This window comes from Hibiscus syriacus, unplaced genomic scaffold (assembly GCF_006381635.1).
Source record: "Hibiscus syriacus cultivar Baekdansim isolate YM2019G1 unplaced genomic scaffold, ASM638163v2 tig00110195_pilon, whole genome shotgun sequence".
Lineage (NCBI taxonomy): Eukaryota > Viridiplantae > Streptophyta > Magnoliopsida > Malvales > Malvaceae > Hibiscus > Hibiscus syriacus.
Window position 1 is genome coordinate 1,344,964 of NW_024062621.1, and position 20,313 is coordinate 1,365,276.

The 20,313-nt window shown below is 31.8% G+C and overlaps 3 protein-coding genes and 1 pseudogene across 6 annotated transcripts; 2 read left to right on the top strand and 2 right to left on the bottom strand.

The window, feature by feature from the left end:
• Nucleotides 1–2,392: 2,392 nt before the first annotated feature.
• Nucleotides 2,393–6,087, bottom strand: LOC120218268 (homocysteine S-methyltransferase 3-like). Its single transcript, XM_039215245.1, has 6 exons — nt 5,852–6,087; nt 3,903–4,186; nt 3,158–3,297; nt 2,921–3,114; nt 2,763–2,834; nt 2,393–2,677 (listed from the first exon to the last, which is right to left on the bottom strand). The coding sequence occupies exons 1-6, from the start codon at nt 6,026–6,028 to the stop codon at nt 2,522–2,524; spliced, it is 1,023 nt and encodes a 340-aa protein (XP_039071176.1). The 5' UTR covers nt 6,029–6,087; the 3' UTR covers nt 2,393–2,521.
• On the top strand, nt 6,071–7,991 carry LOC120218086 (30S ribosomal protein S12, chloroplastic). The gene is made up of 2 exons (XM_039215065.1): nt 6,071–6,118; nt 7,602–7,991. Exons 1-2 carry the CDS (start codon nt 6,071–6,073, stop codon nt 7,878–7,880), a joined length of 327 nt encoding a protein of 108 aa, XP_039070996.1. The 3' UTR covers nt 7,881–7,991.
• A 1,101-nt stretch (nt 7,992–9,092) lies between these two features.
• LOC120218087 lies at nt 9,093–13,909 on the bottom strand (annotated as a pseudogene).
• Nucleotides 13,910–15,794: 1,885 nt separating this feature from the next.
• Nucleotides 15,795–19,873, top strand: LOC120218269 (protein tesmin/TSO1-like CXC 2). 4 transcript variants are annotated; one of them, XM_039215248.1, is made up of 11 exons: nt 15,795–16,132; nt 16,873–17,033; nt 17,145–17,820; nt 17,938–18,318; nt 18,355–18,383; nt 18,490–18,564; nt 18,656–18,836; nt 18,920–19,015; nt 19,110–19,176; nt 19,260–19,408; nt 19,491–19,873. In XM_039215248.1, exons 1-11 carry the CDS (start codon nt 16,082–16,084, stop codon nt 19,833–19,835), a joined length of 2,211 nt encoding a protein of 736 aa, XP_039071179.1. In that variant the 5' UTR covers nt 15,795–16,081; the 3' UTR covers nt 19,836–19,873. The 4 variants fall into 4 exon arrangements, with proteins under 4 accessions (XP_039071179.1, XP_039071178.1, XP_039071177.1 ...); XM_039215249.1 differs by having other exon boundaries at nt 15,796–16,132; nt 17,145–17,617; nt 17,693–17,820; nt 17,938–18,383; XM_039215247.1 differs by having other exon boundaries at nt 17,938–18,383; nt 19,260–19,416; nt 19,499–19,873.
• Nucleotides 19,874–20,313: the final 440 nt, after the last annotated feature.

The following is a 20,313-nucleotide window of genomic DNA, read 5'->3' on the forward strand; positions in this document are numbered from 1 at the left end:
TTTCGATCTCGAATTTCCTTTAGAAAAGTTCTTTCATCAAAGGAGATAGATCTATTCAAGGTGTATTTACTTATTTTATCGTGTTTGTTTATATAAAATACTTCTAGTTTACAAGTCAATTAAAAATGCTTAAAATATATAAATGATCTTTAATTACATGATATTATTTTATAAAGTCTCACCAACTATTAAAAATTACAAAATGATGTCTTAAGAGTTTTATTTTATCAAGTCTCCGACTATTAAAAGTTATATAATGATCACATTATTATTCGTATGCTCAAACTTGTCTCTTTATATTAAAAAAGTAATGGTCGTTTGAACCAGACACTAACCCGTTGAATGAAATATGATGAAATATGTTCAACATCCATAAAATTGTTTATATCAAGTCTCCGACTATTAAAAGTTAAAAAATTGTTTATACAAAAATCGAAGCTCCTTTATTTTTGAAAGAAAACAAATATACAAATAAATTTACAAACTTGACTAAAATATTTCAATATTTATATGCCCACTTAAGTAATCATTTATCGTACTCGAATGATTCATTGAGACTCTTCCATTAATGTTGATATCCTATCGCGAATAAAGAAACTTGTAACATGCACACAAAAGCAATCTTGACGTTTAGCTTATAAAATTCAATAGTATACATTTACTCTATGCTATTTATGAGGTTCACATACATAAACGTGTAAGTCAATTATGAACATGTACGCATTAAGTTTAAAGATCTATAATCCTTAATTAATTATTAGGGATTATCATACTTACACAAGTACAAAGAGTAGCATATTTCAAATCAAATAGGTACATACTAAAGTTTTATAATCCTTAATTACTTATGAACATGTACGCATTAAGTATAAAGATCTATAATCCTTAATTAATTATTAGAGATTATTATACTGAAATTGTTATTTTATTCATTAACTTATTGACTTTATTTGGAAGGAATTTCATGGTTTTTTATTTAGTATCTGAATTTCATGGTTTTTTATTTAGTATCTGAATTTCTAAAGTTTATTCTCTCTTTTATTTCTCTTATAATAAGTTTTGTAGGTTATATCTATAAGCTTTGATTTTATAAGACTATGATATAACAATATTTAAGATAAAATTTCCATATTTATTTTCTAAAGAAAATTTGAGATCGAAAAGGAATTTGGGGTTTAAAATGAAATTGAGGACTGTGTTGCAAGTTTTAAAAGTTGGGGGGACCTAAATGCAAGTGCCTAAAAAGTTCAGTGATCATATTGCAAATGTACTAACGATAGTGTAAGGTCGAGGACCATATTGCAAACGGAATAAATGTTGGAGGACTGTATTGCAAGTTTTAAAAGTTTGGGGACCTAAACGAAAGCTTTAGAAAATTTCAGTGACCATTACTATACTTTACCCTTATTATTAATATAAATGATTAAAATCATAAGAAAATGTGATAAAATAATGTTATTACGAAAACATTATGGTAAGAAGCTTTAAAAGGAAGCTTGGATACCTTGACATCAAACTTATAAGTATTCCTTATGATGCTCAAACTAAAAAATAAAAGTGAACTAATTATTTGATTCGCATATACATGGATAGTTAGTTGTCTGATGCACTTAATGAATTTTATTATACTTGAGATAACATATGTGTAGAAAATGTTTTAACTTGTATAATGAAATTAAGTGGTAAAAAAATTTCTTGACATGTATACTGAAGTTGACTGATTGAAAAAAAAAATCTTAATTTTTACTTTATTGAGCACAAAATATATAGTTTCGACGCTCATGTATTATGATTATCAAGCGATAATAATCATTATAGAGAACAGAACTCTCTATGGTAAACACAGACATATTTATCTAAGACATGAGATAATAAAGCAACCATGAGGTTTAGTGATTGTAATTTATGTGAAGTCAGGAATGATTTTAGTAAATCTTGCTAACATTAAGAGAAATGAAATTTATGACAATATAAGAAATCAATAATGATAGCAATTGTTGTTCAAGTAGTAAACAGCTTGATATCGTTTAAGCAATATCTCGAGTTCGAGTCCTTGTATGCATAATATCTTTGTTGGGAGATATAGTTTAAGCAAGATCTCGAGTTCGAGTCCTTGTATGCAGAAAATCTTTGTTGGGAAACTCGCCCGCCAAAACCAGGTGTACGATGCAAGTCGACAAAATTAATGGTCTAATTTTGGTTTTAGTTCATGTGCTTTTCTTTATATAGTGATCTAGTTCATCTAATAGTTTGATCCTCCTACAACTATTACAATTAACAATAATGTTCTTTTCTGTCTTTCACATGGTTGTGCTTCCTAATAATATTGTCTCTAGATTGGAATATAAATTATTTCTTGAGAAGCATAATATATCTCACTATTATACCAACCTTTATTCTTTTAACACAGTACATCATTACATTGACATCATTAGCAGATTCCTGCTGCATTGAGATTTATTAGTAGATTTCTACAGGACATTACAAGGAAAAGGGCAAAGTTCCATAGTAAGTATCTGATTTAATTATCAAGTGAAGCTTTGCCAAAGAGAACACTTGTTATGGCTCTGATGGTGTTTGGTGTAGTCCTGCAGCAACCACCAAAGAGAGAAGCCCCTGCATCTCTCCATTTCCCCACATATGTTACAAAATCCTCTTCTGTTTTCCCTTCTGATTTCTGCATTATCGGGAAAAAAAAAACCGTTATTACGAACCCTCGGAAGGTTGCTCACATAAGGGTCGAACTTTTTGAAGGTTCTCACCTCCCGTTGATTGGTTTCTGCATTGTAAGTCTCACCACTGTTGGGATATATGATCACTGGCTTATTTTCCACCTGAGATTACAGTAACATTGTACTTATAATGTGAAACATTCACATATGAGGACTTAATTTGCATGCACCAAATGGGATTTGTTTACCTTTTTAATAGAGAGAATGAGTCCATGGATGAGCCTCGGAGGAGTACAGTTGATTCCAAAGGCAACAACTCGGTTGCATGAATCGGCAACGTAGGCACATTCGGCAATGGAATCGCCACTGACCGTATTGATTCCCTCTTTGGAAGTGAATGAAAACCAGGCTGGGATGCTTATGTTTTCCTCCCTGAGAAGCTCTGCGTATGCCTGCACTCGATTCGACAGGAATGTAATGTTTACTATTATATGGTTGTGCTTCTAGCTTGTTCGGGATTGTTTCGAACGCGATGAGATCTGCACCGGAGTTGGCTAGAATTTGTACCCTTCTCCTGTGGAAATCCTTCAATGTTTCCAATGTCACTGAATCACCATAGTGGCCACTGTTAAAAGGAACACATGAATCAATGAGACGACCCAAAAAGGAGTAAAATTACGTTGCAAAACTCTAATCCAAACATAAAATCTTGATTCAATCCAATTCGATCATAAAAATATAAATCCACTGAACCGAACTCACTTGAACAAGAAATAACTCGAATTAAAAATGACCCAAACGTGAGATAAATTCCAAATGACCCGAACAAATTTGTAATGACTAGAATCCGAAATGATCCACAACCCTCCTACCCAATTTACAATTCTCTGATTGTAATAATGTTACTTGTACTCGAATTCATCAGCCAATTCACAATTCTAACTTGAACAAGGAATCAATCTAATCTAATTTGATCAGAAAAAGTCCAACAATCTGAACCAAAAATGAGCTAAAGCCTGAAATACACTGAACTCGAGATGACCTGATTTTTAAAATATGATTGGTAGATCGAATGACCTAAACTCAAACAGATTAATTTGAGGTCAAAATGACTGACTCCGAAATAATTTGAATCCACTATGACTCAAAAATTATAGAAACTAAATTAATCTAATCTGAAAACAACCCGACCCGTAAAATCATAAATATCAACAACCTGGCAGAGTTTACCTATACTCGGATCCATCAGCCAAATAAGCACCATAGCTGCCAACAGAAGCAGCAACTAGAACAGGACGTTGTGTAGTGTTCCCAGTATCAAGGAAGTCCCAACAGCCTTTGGCACATCTTTGGAGGTAAATTTGGCGAGCCTCACATGCAATTTCGACGCTTCTCTTGATCAATGTTTCAGCTTCTTCAGTGGACAGCCCTTTGGCTTCAAAGCCCTGAACAGTGGCCTGATATGATGCACTTATAATCACATTTGCGCCTACTTCAAGGTAATCTAGGTGAACCTGCAATAATATTGCATCAAACACGTCTACAAATCTAATACATATGTTCTTAAAAAGGATAATGTCAAAATTAGTAAAATATCATTTTGACTTCTGTTTTTTGGATTTTGACCAACGTAGATGAAAATCATTAGTTAACAAACGGTTAACATTTTAAAATAAGAACAAATTTGTCTTAAAATAACACGTTAAGGGTCAAAATGTTCTAGAATAAAGAGTAAAATCAAAAACGACTATTTAGTCATACAGTAGGAGTTTTTACCATAAAATGAAATATTGAGGCCAAAATATTTTTAAAAAAATCAAAAAAATCATTTTAATAAATGTTGGGAGTTAATTTTATCATTATACCTTTTTAATATACTACATATTATATATAGTCTAACGTTTAACGCCTATGGTCTAAATTGATAAAAAAAAGGATTTATTTGATACAATGTTGATACTTTAATGATTTATTTTATTAAGTTTAAGAGTAATTCAAAATTAACTACGTAGTTAGACCTTTGAATAAAATAATAAAATTTAATTACTTGCTTAATACTTTAACCAAATAAAAAACATATTTCAAGATATCTATATTATTTATCCAAATAAAAACATAATTAAAAATGTATATTATTTATTAAACCACTATTTAAGTACCGAACACATAATTAAAAGATCTGCATATTAATTTTAATCGTTCGACTTGCAATTATTCATCAAATATTTTATTATGAATATACCTTCTTACATAAAATATTTTCATTTACTACATCCTCCAATGATCTAAATATATTTAATAACTTCACAATTTTTATTAAAAGATAAAAAGGAATCAAATCACCAGCCACTCAACATTTTATTATACATAATTGAGTCATCCAATTTTTAGGCAATTCTAGTAGTGCTAATTTTCTCTTTCAAATTTCAATACTATAAGAACAAAGCTTTGTTTAGACGAGAATGAAAATGTTAGGAATACCGACACATGATCTGGACCAACTTAATCTTTGGACTAAGAATTCATATTTAAACATTAATAATATATTTTAAATAATAAAATGATCTTTTTAAATCAATTTCTCTTTTAAAAAAAATACTTATTGCAAGTCGGTCCTGATGTTCTGCAAACCTTGCAAAAAGTTGCATGTTTTGATGCTCTGAAAACTATTACGTTAAGTGACAATAAAGTTGAATAAAAAATTATAATTTAATATATACATGTTCTTGGAAGTATAAATAGACACGTGTCATGAAAATATTACGTGACAACATAATAAAAACCTATTAGCTGTCAAGTACAGATCTTTACACGTTAAACTACATGACTAAGTTTATAATTTATAAATATATATATATTAAAAAAAGAAAAAAATTGTATGCACGGGTACAAAAGTTTTAGGGTGAGCACATTTAATAAAATAAATAATTAATATAAAAAATAATTTTAAAATATACACGTACCTATTCTAAATAGTACCGTCTGCCACCGTAGGTAATGATCATGAAATTTAACCCAAAACTTACATGAAATTTTTGGATAACATAGATTAATTAACTTCAACTATACGAGGAAAACCCTGTTGGTCGGGTTATCCTTTTTTTCCCCGATAATCAAACAGAAAGCAAAAAAAAAAACTTATTTGTCTTCTATGGGAAATTAAGAAGATGAGAAAGTACCCTTCGGACCAGTTCGGGAGAAGAGATAAGACACTTGGCACTCCATAGAGGATCATTGAGGTCTTGACCATGGCGTTCGAGCTCGGTGGCGAACCCACCGTCCACGACCGCGTAGCCGCTGCACTCTGCAAGAAAATCTCTAATCAACGCCGACGGTTCAACGCCTTCCAGTCCCATGTTTCAGATAGATGGTCCAGAAAGAAAGAAGGAAATATAGTTATGGCAATTAAAGCTTCCAAGAGAATGAAGGAAGTGGAAGGTGGTGAGGTTTCAACTTTGTATTTGTCATAGGCATACAAACATCACCATTTTATACAGGTTTCTTGTTCATTTACAAATTTCTCCCTACTACAGTGACTATACTTTAATACTTTAATAATTCAATATATTTATAATAATTTTAATAATCTATTTATTAATTATCATAAAAATATTCATATATATTGTATAATAATATAATATATTATAAACGATAATTAATGATGTAACATGTCTTAAAACCATTTGTTAGAACTCAATTAAAAAGATTTTTTAGTTTTTATTTATTTTCTTTCAATATATTTATATTTTTTATGTTTTAAAGTTAAATTTTTATTTATTTAAACTTAATATTTGTTGTTAAATATTTAACCTTAATATTAATTGTTGTTTATACCATATTATTTTACTAATTAATACATATAATTATTATATAATAATTAATAATTTTTGTAGTATTTTTTAATTAAAAATGATTAATATATATCGATAATTTTAAAAAATCTGAAATATTTAAAATTTTAAAAAAATTAATTTAGAATGAATTGTGTGTATATATTTAGTAGCTTTCTGTTCATAAGGAAGTTATCGTGCAAGAAAACCCTAGAGCTTAATGGATAAATGCCGAAACTTTTATCTTACTGGAGAAACGGGATTTCAGCCTTCAATGACCGTATGTTCAAGTTTCTTCTGTTATTTGCTATTAAAATATTATTATTTTTAATTCCAACATCTTAATCCGAAGTTAAAGTAATCTAATCTAATCTAAAATAAATAAATCAGTCCTTCACTTATTAAGAATTTATCTTATCTGATGTTTGAACTCAATATATCTATTAATTAAAATTTTAACCTAAGTCCTTCATCATTTCAATTATATATGGTTCAATTCACATTTTATCTTTTTATTAAAAAAATGCTATTTGTTAATAGAATAAGTTTAAGATGATAATTCATTTCAATAGATTTGAAAAAAGAGTAACAAATAATTATTTTTATTTATTTTTTATATATATAATTACCGGTTTTTGATTTATTAATCGACTAATCCAGATCGGATATTACAGAGACAAGGATGATAGAAAATAAAATATGCATGTTGGCTGGAAAAAAAATAATATAAATAAGTAAATAAAAATGAAGTAGAAGAACCCAGATTCCAAATGAACAAATTCAAACTTGAAAAGGATCTTTCTGATTCTCGAAGAATGAGGGGCAAAGGGATTGATCGAGAAAGATCTCTTGTTCTTATTATAAGATCGCGTGATTGGATCCGCAGATGTTTGGTAAAAAAAATCTTCTCTTTTGAGAATAATCAAAAATGGAAAGTGTTCAATTGGAACATGAAAACGTGATTGAATTTGTCCTAGTTACTCTTCGGGACAGAGTGGAAGAAGGGAGGAGATTCTCGAACGAGGAAAAGGACCCAATGACTTCGAAAGAATTGAACGAGGAGCTGTATGAGGTGAAAATCTCATGTACGGTTCTGTAGAGTGGCAGTAAGGGTTACTTATCTGTCAACTTTTCCACTATCACCCCCAAAAAACCAAACTCTGCCTTACGTAAAGTTGCCAGAGTACGATTAACCTCTGGGTTTGAAATCACTGCTTATATACATGGTATTGGCCATAATTCACAAGAACATTTTGTAGTCTTAGTAAGAGGGGGAAGGGTTAAGGATTTACCCGGTGTGAGATATCACATTGTTCGAGGAACCCTAGATATTGTCGGAGTAAAGGATCGTCAACAAGGGCGTTCTAGTGCGTTGTAGATTCTTATCCAAGACTTGTATCATTTGATGATGCCATGTGAATCGCTAGAAACATGTGAAGTGTATGGCTAACCCAATAACGAAAGTTTCGTAAGGGGACTGGAGCATGCTACCATGAGACAAAAGATCTTCTTTCTAAAGAGATTCGATTCGGAACTATTATATGTCCAATGTACAATATTGAAATAATTTCAGAGGTTTTCCCTGACTTTGTCCGTTTCAACAAACAATTCGAAATGCCTCGACTCTTTTAGAACAGGTCCGGGTCAAATAGCAATGATTCGGATACACATGGTTTCATAAAACCGTACGATTCTCCCGATCTAAATCAAGCAGGTTTTACATGAAGAATGTTTGCCTCATCATGTTCTATTCGATATGAGTAGGAGAAGTGGTATTCTTAAAAAAATAGAGAAATCAGAACCAAGTCAAGATGATACAGATCAGCCCCTTCTTCTTGCGCCAAAGATCTTACCATTTACGAAGGAACTGGAGTTACATATCTTTTCCATTTCCATTCAAGAGTTCTTATGTGTTTCCACGACCATCACCCGTTTAGTGTGTCGACATTCGGAGAACAATCCCTAACCATCACCCGTCCCAGCTAGACCGACCACAATCGTCGATTCTCATTTGTACCAAATTGTCGTGTGTCCTCTTGATTTAAGTCTTCGATTGCGCTAGCTATTGTAGCGAATAATTTTTCAGCAAGATAAAGTGTCGGCTGCGGTGATTGATGGTGATGACTGGTTAATCACTAAACTTATATAACTTAAAAACTTTAATTCTAAAATAAATTAAATTACTTAAATTAATTATTATTTTAAAAATCATAATTTAATTATATTTCGATTAAAATTAAATTAAATTTTAATAAATGATTAATTTGAAATAAATGAATATATTTTTTAATATTTACATAATAAAGATAAATTTACTTATGATGTGTTTTAATACTCGTTTTAATGATACGTCGTGATGTGTGAGGTGCACTGTAGAATTTTCTATATCAGTACAACATCTTTTTATTACCGGCGTACAAGACGATAATAATCTTTAAAGAACAAATTCTACTTATTAAAATAATAAAAGAATTTTATTAAATATTAAAATGAAAAAAATAAATATATATTTAACCGGAAAATTAAATTACACTTTTTTAAAAGAAAAAAGTGTGGAAACAACAAACGAATACCCCCAAAACCCACATGTTTATGAGCCACAAGAAGCAAGACAGAAGCAACTTGGTGAACGATCTTCTGGTATCATCTATCCCCCTTTGCTTGTATTCACAGCTTCCAGCATTTTCACTACCTCGTTCGTTTCGGGTCGATTGTTCGGATTCACCCCAGCATTTCCTCATGATGTTCACTAATGAACTCAGGCAGCACCGTGGGATCGCCGGTCGTAATTTCTGTCGATAAAATGTTGAGTTTATTTAACTCCATATCAATTGGTTCAATCTTTTAACAACAACATAACATGTGCATACTAACCTCTTGAACAACTGCAGATGATATCTCGACGAAGCTCAGATCAGGATAAGGCATGTCGCAGCAATAGATTTCCCACAAGCAAATGCCAAAGCTGTAGACATCGCATTTTCTGTTGTAGTGCTTACCGTTTAGAACCTAATGTAAAGATCGCATAAACGTTCCGATAATGTTACTCGAGCTCGGATAAATGAAAAAACAACGATTGAACAACACAATTAAAAGCATACCTCTGGGGCCATGTATCCCAGAGTTCCGGTTTCACCGGTCATGTCACATGGATTCCAAGCTTCAACTCGAGCTACGCCGAAATCGGCAATCTTGACGTTCTTCTGAGTGTCTAGTAACAGGTTTTCTGTCTTGACATCACGGTGTACGATCTTTTCCGAGTGCAGGTAGCTGAGACTGCAAATTCAAAAAAAAAAACGATCACTCTAAATTCTAACCCTTAAACCCTAAAAACAGAGGATAATAGGGTATTCACTGACCCTCTAGAGAGGTCCAAAGCAAGTTGGATGACAACCTTCAGGGAGATTTTCTTTCACCTATTCTGAATCAAGTACCGCTTCAACCACCGGAGAGATATTAGACGACGAAACAGCATAATAGGTTATATTGTACGCCGAAAGGCTTCTAAATCATTCAACGTCTTTAGCAAGATTATAGTTTTATTAAGAGACGGATGTAAGATATTATGTTATAGGGGTGAACTTATAGAACCTTAAAGGAGAGACGAATTTATAAAATTTCATGTTCAAAGAAAATATCTAAAATAAATAGAAATTTAAAATTTTTAGGGGTGACCGCCCTCATTCACCCCTTTAAGTTCATTCTAGGTCTTATAAGTTTTTGAACATGCATGCAACTTGAGAAAGTCGTCGTGTTTTCTGAACATCTTTTCAAAATTGTTGTGTCATCCAAACATCTTCCAATGTGCACTATAATATTCATACTAGTTTAAAAAGAAAATTTTTCAGCACCTTACATGGGAGGTTTTTCTTCAAAACAATACTTGAACAATTTCACCTAAAAAAGGTATTAATACTTAATTTGTAATACTCATATTAAAAAAATAGATGTCTTAAACCTATTGGATAATCTTAATATTAAATGAAAATATTATTATCTTTAAAAAATTAAATTTGAACAAATATGTTTACATGGTATCTATTTTATTAGAGACGTTGAAACTAGTTGAGGCGTGGGCTCGGACAAGGAATAGGACCAACAAGTTGATTCTGTGGCAGACAGTTATTCTACTTGTGTTCATGAGCTTGCAATGGCCTTATGTGCTTGTCAAATGGGAAAATTCAACCTACAAAATAACATTAAAAAACCAGATAAAAAAAATAAGGTTTATTACATTGACCCACCAGACAATAATAATTATGTGTAAGAAAATAATTTGTCCAGACATGGCATGGATCATTTCAGAAGGAATTAACAGATCTGGGTTTCTCGTTTCATTACTTTTTTACCCTCACTGACTTTTCCTCTGTTCACTTTCCTACAGCAAAAGAATCCAGAGATTAATTAATTAAATCCTAAGTATTTAGTCAGCTAATGCAAGTCTTTAATTATTCTATGAATCCATAGTCTGACATTCACAAATCCTAGATACTAAAGATACATATGCATAAAGACTAATTTATGTTGCTGTAATATTAGTTGGTTTTTATAATTTAATATGTTGTTGATATTTTAATAAATTAACTATCATAATTAGTTCAAATTGTGATACTTTAAAAAAAATTATTGGTGATATATTGTCTCGATGTTGATGTGGCACGTGCTAAAAGTAGGCATGGAGGAGTCGACACAATGATTTTGGCATGAAGTTTGATCGCAAGGAATTTTGGGTGATTTGGGAACCGGAAAACCATTATCATTATTGCATTTTGTAATTTTACATATTACTTTAAATTTAATTAACATATTATCTGTAATAAAATAATATTTAAATTTATTTATTATTTCCATTACATTAAATAAATTTAAACAATATATGATAGTAAGGGGATGTTTGTTTATTGCTGAATGAAACCATTCAACGCTGAATGCTGAATGCTGAATCGTTCAACATTCAGTGTATTTGATTCTCACCTCTGAATGAAGACTATGCTGAATGAAACATCAAAACACTACGGAATGATTCATCATTAAAGTACATTCTGAATCATTAAGCACCCGGTATTTTATCATAATACCTATTTTTTCACATGTTGTCTTATTAAACAATCATATCTTATAATATAATAAATCATTATGAAGGTAAAAATGAAAATATTCATAATTCAGATTGTACGTTCAGACCCATTATCAAACAACATGTCACATTCAGAGTCAATTCATACAGAGCCTTTGAATCATTCAACGCTTAATCATTTTATTTTATCAAACAGTACCTAAATATTTTTTTCAAGGAACTCTCACGTGACATACCTATGGTCTTTATGGGTGCATGGAACAGGGTTAACTGCCCTAATGACGGTCACCCCTTTCCCCTTTCCCCTTCCCCAAAGGTCATTTCCAGTACAATAATGTCTCTACAAAAGCTTTGGAAAAGTACCCAAAAAAGGTTGACTTGGATGAAAATGAGAAATATGAAATTCTTTTGTCCCAAACTTTTATGAAATCTTGATTTGATAATAGGATCGAAGAAAAGTTTGAGACTTCAATTCTAGTTTTATTTTTAGTTGTAATATAATTATATTTGTAATTTTAAACAAATTTCATGTCGATCTTGCAGGGAGGGTGGATCAAGACCATACACGTGTCATGATTGTGAATTATTTGATGTGAAACCCTAAACACTGAAGTAATGGAGTTTCGAAACTTGATTTGATGATGTGAATGCTCAACCAACCTTATAATGTCGAGTGATTGATAGTAAATGAATTTAAATTTAGATTTTGATATGTAGTTTCTTTTGTATTATACTAAAAAATATATATGATTTTGTTGAGTAATGTTTAAAATTACTTGTTAAGACTAATTGAATTATCATTTATGAACACAATTGCTAATGGTTAATTTGATAACTTTGAGTGTGTTAGTGAAATAATTTAAAATAATGATTCAAATAACACCCATTAGCAAAAATCCATACAGATTATAAAATATATCTTTGTGAAATGGAAACACGACCTGGAAATTAGGGTTTGTTCTTGATAATGGAGCTCCTTGTCATGACTCAAAACTTATTAATTTTCACCTACGTAATTAATCTCCACATTGATCTTAGCATGAGAGATTAAAATAGTACATTGAGCTAATACATGTATTGGTTTATTCTTTATATATTTGGGTTGTACGTAGGATATGATGAGGCTCGAATTTAACAGGTTTTGAACTAATCATATATAATTATTTTCATTTTGAAAATCGGATTTAGATCGGATCAAAAAATATATTTTTTGACGATAAGGTTGTATCAAGTTCATGCTTAGAATAAAAATTAAACATTTACCCTAAAAATGAAGTCAATTTCAGTCCAATTAAAACCTTCCTAAACATGAAACGAATCGGGTGACAAGTAAAGTGGTAGAATTCTCAAATCAAATTCGGGTTAGTCAAAAAACTCAACCTAACCTAACTCGACTCATATCCATTCTTAATTGTAATTATGATTGTTCTTTGTATTTATTTGATTCTAATTATAGTACTTATGCAAACATCTATATTATTTGTTTATTTACAATGTATTTGTATAAAACTCTCTTCATATAAGTATATTTTTTTTCATCCACCTTACACGAACTCGAGACAAGGGTTGCATCATGAAAGCATACAATGGCATTGGCCCCCTATAGAACGAAAATAATGTTGAAAGTAAAATTGCATTTTAATAATTTAAAATTCAATTATAATCGTTCAATATATCAGTTTCACTCTTAACTTTAAATTTTATTTAAGGGATATAAATTTTTTATCACTCGTTAGACTTGACGATCTACATTTTTTTTATAAATTCTTAATAAGGTATCTAGCCAAATGGTACCACATATGACATTTGTGGTGAGTTGTGGGCATGTGGTGGGTTGAAACCCTACCAAACAATGTATAACATAGACCAACCAATTTTCAAAATTTTGGGCGCCAGTTGCTTGGTTCGCTATTTGCCTTCGCTTTCACAATTATGTCTTTGCCTCTTTGGACTATATGCCACAATAATAACAACACAAACACCGATGGAAGAATCCCAGATTTAACTCAATAATTCATACTATTTTTTTTCTTTTTTAAAAAATTGTTAAGCATGACATATGGTGACAATATAATTTAGTATTGAATTAGGTTTTTTATTAAATTATTTTATTTTTAAATAAATTAATTGTATTAATTATTTTTATTGAATAAAAATAAAACATAGTAGGGCAGACTAAATCACATTAATCGATTATTTTGTGTAAAGTTATCAGAGACGGAGAGTCAAAGTTAAACCCCTTCCAAATTTTAGAATAAATATTTATTAGGTCCCTATTAATTTTAAAGTCGATCAATTTGTCCCTTCTCATTGTCTGAGCATACCTCCATCCGATGAGCGTTTATTAATAAAAGAGAATCAGATGATCTAAACCAATGGTAGATCAACAACATAATCAAATAAACGTCAATTTGAGAAGTAATGCTAAATCCAACCTTGGTAAAAGAGATGTACAACAAGAGCAGCAAAATCAATTACTATATTCATACGAAAAGAAAAAGATTAATTAAATAAAATTACACGACAAAAATGTGACAAAACTTAAAAAAGAAAAAAGTGAGAATGGAAGAAAGAAAAATAAAAGTTAAGATCAACTATCGGTGATGAATTTAAAGTCAATATTATTATCGATGATAAAATGTTGTCGCGAGAAAAAGAAAAAACACCTATTACTCGAATCATTAAAAGTTTGTATTTACATTTGGTTATATTAAAAAGAGATAAAACTTAGTAGTAAAATAAGTTAGTAATTATGAAAATTTTCAACTTTATGGACTCACGGGGAAGCCATGTTCATATGTAGCCAATTTAATACTCACGTTCCACTTCGTGACATACCATAATTTTACCATAATCAATTTCCTCGTGCCAATAATATTCCATCCCAAGAAAATTTTCATTACTGCATTCATGAATAATATTTATTATTATTTTCATAAGAAGTTATCATATATATATATATATTATTTAATTAAATATTTTCATTTATTGTCGTCTGATTTTAGGTTTGATATTTAATATTATGTCAATAGTTAGGTTATGTTCTATTGTTATGGTTTATTTTCCTACCAAATATCTCTCTCGAATTTATTATTAATAACCTTTTAGCTTTTATTTTTTATGTACAACTCATAAAATATATTTATAATTTTAAGAAAAATTATTTAAGTGAATTTGTGATTTCATATGAACATGTTGAGTTGTTTCGGATCGAATTATTTTAAATTTTATCTTTTTGAATTTAATTTTTTTTATTTTAAATTCTTTTAAACTTGATTTTTTTAATAGTCTGAGGTGATTATAAAATAATATATGTTTAAAAAAATTAATCTATGATAACATACGTACACGCTACCGACATAGCTGCTCGATTTCAAATTTTTTTAAAGAAAATGAAATTCTCTTTTATTACTTAATTAACTCAACGAGTTTCACGAATTTTTAATTATACCTAACCATATATATAATTTGAGATCTAGGCATTAATATAGAATTCAACTTAGGCAAATATAATATTGAAACTATGCTTAGCCCTAACTCAAACCTACTCCACGTAAACCTAATTATTTGACAACCGTTAATATTAATAAAATATTTAAGAGCTTTAAATGCATATTTTAATTTGATGACATATATTATAGTTAATGTTACGGAAGACACATTAATTTCATACTAATTATTTCTTCAGGTTAAAATTTAATAATTATTATAAATTTAATTAATTTTGATAATATCAATAGTTATAAATTCCATAAAAATATTATATTAATAATGTTTTTTTGGGATAATATATGCATGTCGACATTGTTGGACACAAAGCTAATGGTCCCCCCTCGTTAAAAGTGGGGTATGAAAATAAATTATTTTTACCAAATTCATAAAATTACTATTGAATACAAAGTTGGAAAAAAAAATTGTAATGATAGATTTAAATACGATTAATATGGTACGTTTAATATACATATTGTATTCATGTCTGAGATTTTAGCATAATTAATAATAAATTACGTTTAATATACGTATTGTAACATGTGTAATAAATATGAAATGATAAGTCTATCATGTAAAGTTCATATTTTTCTTTTATCATTTGTTTTCCCTCCAAAACAAATAGAAAGAGAATGTACGTTTTAGAATTAAGAGAAGAAAGAAAGATTATAAATGGTAGAAAATCCAGTAAAGGTGTATAAAGAATGGAGAGTGCAAGGGAGGAAGACGAAGCAGCTGTAGCATGGTCTTTTATTTTATGTTGTTAAAGTGAAAATTTCAGAGTTTTGGCAATGGAGGCGTTAGGACAACTGTGGACAAAGTGGGCCTCTCCTTGCCTTTATATCTCTCCATCTCTTTTGATTTGCCCTGTAAATTCTAAATCTAAACAAATCTGAATTTTGCGTCTTTTTCTTCTTACGTTCCTAAATCACTGTCTCATTCCACAAGAAAATCCAGAAAAAGAGGGAAAATTTTCAGCAGTAGTTAGTGAGAGTGACGAGTTTCTTTCTCTGATGGATACCCCAGAAAAGACCCTGACCAGCTCTTCGCTCTCTAAGTTTGAGGTACTAATTTTCTTCAACCATTTGATCTTTTTGGAGGGGAACCCTTTTTTGTTTTTGATTTTGGTGTCTGATGCACTGCCTGTTCTCGGTATTTGGTTTCTGTGGGAAGGTTGATATTTATTTTTCTGGGTTTTGTTTCCTAAAAGTCCATTCGTTTACTTCATGGTTTGCTTTGGGGTGGGGGGGGATTTGTTTACTTTCATGTGAATTCACCTTTCCTTTTGCCTTATGGTTTCTGGTTCTTCTGGTTTTGGTGTTCACTAATAGAGCTCACAATTGAGATTTTTCTTATGATTTACCTTTTCATCTTTCTAGGATTCCATTTTAGTCTTCTTTGATTTTAAGTTAGTTTCTCTTGACTCACATTGTACTTAATTCAGTTCAAATTTTTAGTCACTGCTTTTGATTTCTTCTTCTTCTTCTTCTCAGATCAAGGCCTAAATTGATGTGAACAAAAGATCCATTATTTGCATTTAATTTGCAGTTTCCTTTAACTGGTGGACCTGTGAATTTCTTATCTTCTTTTTCCATTGAAAATCTCTCTCCAGAAATCATCATTTTTGTCCTGATTTGAACCAATTATCTGTTCAACAGTTTTCTTTCAAAGGATTTGCTCTTGTTGCAGCATAGATGTGTCGCTTACCCTGCTTTTGCATTCGTCTTTGTTGCTAAATTTGTGGTCTTTTTCATGTCAGAGAAGCATCTAATATTACGTTTGTAACGCTTTCCCCCCCCCCCAGGATTCTCCGGTTTTTAACTATATCAACAGCCTTTCCCCCATCAAGCCAGTCAAATCTGTGCACGTTACGCAGACATTCAACCCCCTCAGTTTTGCATCACTGCCCTCTATTTTCACTTCACCCCATGTCAGCTCTCACAAGGAGTCTAGATTCCTGAAATGGTAATGAACTAGTCTAATACATTCTTGATTGTTTAGTTCCACGCCTTCTTATCTCGTTTTCGGTTTCTCGTTGGTGCTGATTATTTCTTCTTTTCTGTCTGGTTGGCATAGCTCTACAGATCCATCGAAACCCGAGTTGTCTTCTGCAGATGGGACTAAGGTTAGTACAAATGAGGAGGCGGGTGTGAATGTACAAGAGATTTTTGATCCAGGAGTTTCTCTTGGTGAGGTTTCTTTCCAGTTGCCTAATCAACAGTCGAGGATTGCAATTGAGCTGCCACAAACCTTAAAGTATGATTGTGGTAGCCCCAACTGTGATCCAACACCTTGTGTTATCGAGACTAATTGTGTCTCTGAATCGACGTGCACATCTCTCGCAATTGTTCCATTCGTTCAAGATGCCTCTCAAAAAGGTTTTTCTGATGGAGTGGAAGTAGCAGCCACTTTCCAGATCGAGCAAAAAAGGGAAACTACTGGAAGTGAGTGGGAATGTTTGATTTCCGATACGCCCGACCTATTGATTTTTAATTCCCCGAATGGTTCTGAGGCGTTTAGGGGTGTAATTCAGAAATCGTTGGAACCTGGCACTAGATGTGGTCCTACTCTTATTTCTCAGTTCCCACAAGATGATATCAACGAGTATAAAGATCAAAACGAAGGAACTGGTGAGCTCGACGAAATAAACCATGTGAATGAAATTTTTAAGGATAATAATGTGACAAACTTCGTGCCCGGCAGTCTGACCGATTATATTGATACTCGGATGTCTGCCCCATATTCTATGAAGGTAAAAGATGCTGTATATTTGAAGTGATATAGATCAATTTATGCTGCTTGAGTTGCAGAGAAGTAGACACTCTTAGAATTGCTTTTTCTGATGATGCCTTTATATGTTTGTGCACAGCCTAGTTCTATTTTGCATCATGGATTCAGACGGCGCTGTTTAGATTTCGAGATGCTGGCATCTCGGAAGAAGAGCTTAGACGGCAGTTCAAATACAAACTCTTCTGTAGAAAACAAATCGGAGCCTGGCGGTGATTCCTCAAGGTGCATTGTACCTGGAATTGGTTTGCACCTAAATGCCCTAGCAATAGCCTCAAGGGATAACACGAATACGAAGTTCGAAACTTTATTGTCTGGGACACAAAAGCCAATTCTCCCTTGCTCCACTACATCCAATTCACCCACAGCAGGTCAAGAAACTGCTCATGAATCATTGTTGGCTTCTGGCTCGACTGAAAGAGAAACCGACGATGTCAAAAATGGGGTTCAACTTGCAGAAGATGCCTCTCAGGCATCTACTAATTTTGTTAATGAAGAGTTCAATCAAAATAGTCCGAAGAAAAAGAGGTACGAGAACTTGACAGCCTGTAGTTGATTGGTTTATTAGTTATTACTATCTGATATTACATGCCTTAACAATGGTTTTGTTCATCATCGTGTTACGGATTTTCAGACGGAGATTCGAACGAGCCGGAGAGAGTGAGGCCTGTAAACGATGCAACTGCAAGAAATCAAAGTGTCTGAAACTGTAAGAATCATGCTTACCAGTGTGATCTACTAGGGTGTTTTGAATTTTTCATTTATGTGCTGATTCGATATCGGAACCTCTTCTTGTTCAGCTACTGTGAATGCTTTGCTGCTGGTGTATACTGCATCGAGCCATGTTCATGTCAAGACTGCTTTAATAAGCCTATCCATGAAGATACTGTACTTGCAACTCGCAAGCAGATCGAATCTCGAAACCCACTTGCATTTGCTCCCAAAGTGATCAGGACCTCTGATCCGATACCTGAAGTTGGGGTACGGAATAACTCCACGCTTCAACATCTAGTTGGTCAACTGCAAGTTGCTACATAGAGCCTAACCGTCATTTCTTCTTGCAGGATGACTCGATAACAACTCCGGCTTCAGCTCGACATAAACGAGGATGCAACTGCAAAAAATCAAATTGCCTGAAGAAATATTGTGAATGCTTTCAGGTTTTCCTCTGGAAAAAAAGGAAAAAAAAAAACTCTCCGTGTCGATGTTGTTCTACATAAACTGATCCGAAAATTGTTTTCTTTTGTCTTAAAGGGCGGCGTCGGATGTTCCATCAACTGCAGATGTGAAGGCTGTAAGAATGCATTTGGTCTGAAGAATGGTAAGTGTTCTTTAGCATGCATGATTGTTTCAACTGTTGGACGTTGTTCAAGTTCTTATTCACTTGATTGTTCCGAAACACAGGATCCCCCATCGTGGAAGCCGGAGGAGAGCCTGAAGGAGAAGAAACAGATCCTTCTGACATGAATGCAACGAACACGAATTTCGAAAAAACCGACATCTTGAATACTGAGGAGCAAAATCCAGCTGCTCTCCCAACTACTCCTGTACAACTTTGCAGGTTTCTTCCTTGAACTGTTTGACGTTTTTCCCCTTGATAAAATCAATAGATATTATTGCTAAAAAGTCTATTTTCTCCACAGACCTTTGGTTCAACTGCCATTTTCATCGAAGAGCAAGCCGCCACGATCGTTTATCACCATCGGATCGTCGTCCGGACTGTATACTGGGAATAAATATGGAAAGCCTAATATTATCCGACCACAAAGGATAATTGAAAAGCGTTTCCAAGATGAAACCCCGGAGATTCTACGAGGGAATTTTTCTCCCGAAAACGGCATTAAAACTTTGTCGCCCAACAGTAAGAGGATCTCTCCTCCTCAATGTGAGTTTGGCTCAACACCCGGTGGTGCTCGGAGTGGCCGGAAGTTGATATTGCAGTCAATACCATCATTTCCTTCTCTTACTCCTAAGCATTAAGTTGAGCTTCAAGGAAATAAATTTTGATTTAACTCGAATTTTTTATTTATTTATTTTGAATTATATAAGTTAACTCGAATTTTGAGTCTTTTGAATAGAAAAAAATAGCTAAATAATTTGATAGATTTATGATTTAATAATTGGTTTTCTCATTTCAACAATTCTTCTTTTCCTCTTAAGTTAATTTTTGACGAAATTTAAACTACGCTCTCCTAAATTATTGTAAAAAAACCTATGTGGTTTGAATTCTTATTTTTAATAATAAATTTCATATAATTTTAAATTAATCTCTTAATTTTACACAATTTTCTTGATTCTTCAATTCATTATTTATTTTAAATTTACTTTAATTAAATTTGAGTTATACGTTTTCTACTGCTATAAAATACTTATATAACTTCAATAATTATTTTTAACAATAAATTTATCTTTTTTAAAATTTTAATCTTTAATTTTATATTTTATTTAATTTAACATT

Coding starts and splice junctions, on each gene's coding strand:
- LOC120218268 (XM_039215245.1), bottom strand. CDS start 6,028: ATGGGACTGGAAGGCGTTGAACCGTCGGCGTTGATTAGAGATTTTCTT. Junction 4,187..5,851: donor CTCCCGAACTGGTCCGAAGG/GTACTTTCTCAT, acceptor ATATTATTGCAG/GTTCACCTAGATTACCTTGA. Junction 2,678..2,762: donor CAGAAACCAATCAACGGGAG/GTGAGAACCTTC, acceptor CCGATAATGCAG/AAATCAGAAGGGAAAACAGA.
- LOC120218086 (XM_039215065.1), top strand. CDS start 6,071: ATGGCAATTAAAGCTTCCAAGAGAATGAAGGAAGTGGAAGGTGGTGAG. Junction 6,119..7,601: donor AGGAAGTGGAAGGTGGTGAG/GTTTCAACTTTG, acceptor ACGGTTCTGTAG/AGTGGCAGTAAGGGTTACTT.
- LOC120218269 (XM_039215247.1), top strand. CDS start 16,082: ATGGATACCCCAGAAAAGACCCTGACCAGCTCTTCGCTCTCTAAGTTT. Junction 16,133..16,872: donor CTTCGCTCTCTAAGTTTGAG/GTACTAATTTTC, acceptor CCCCCCCCCCAG/GATTCTCCGGTTTTTAACTA. Junction 17,034..17,144: donor GAGTCTAGATTCCTGAAATG/GTAATGAACTAG, acceptor TGGTTGGCATAG/CTCTACAGATCCATCGAAAC.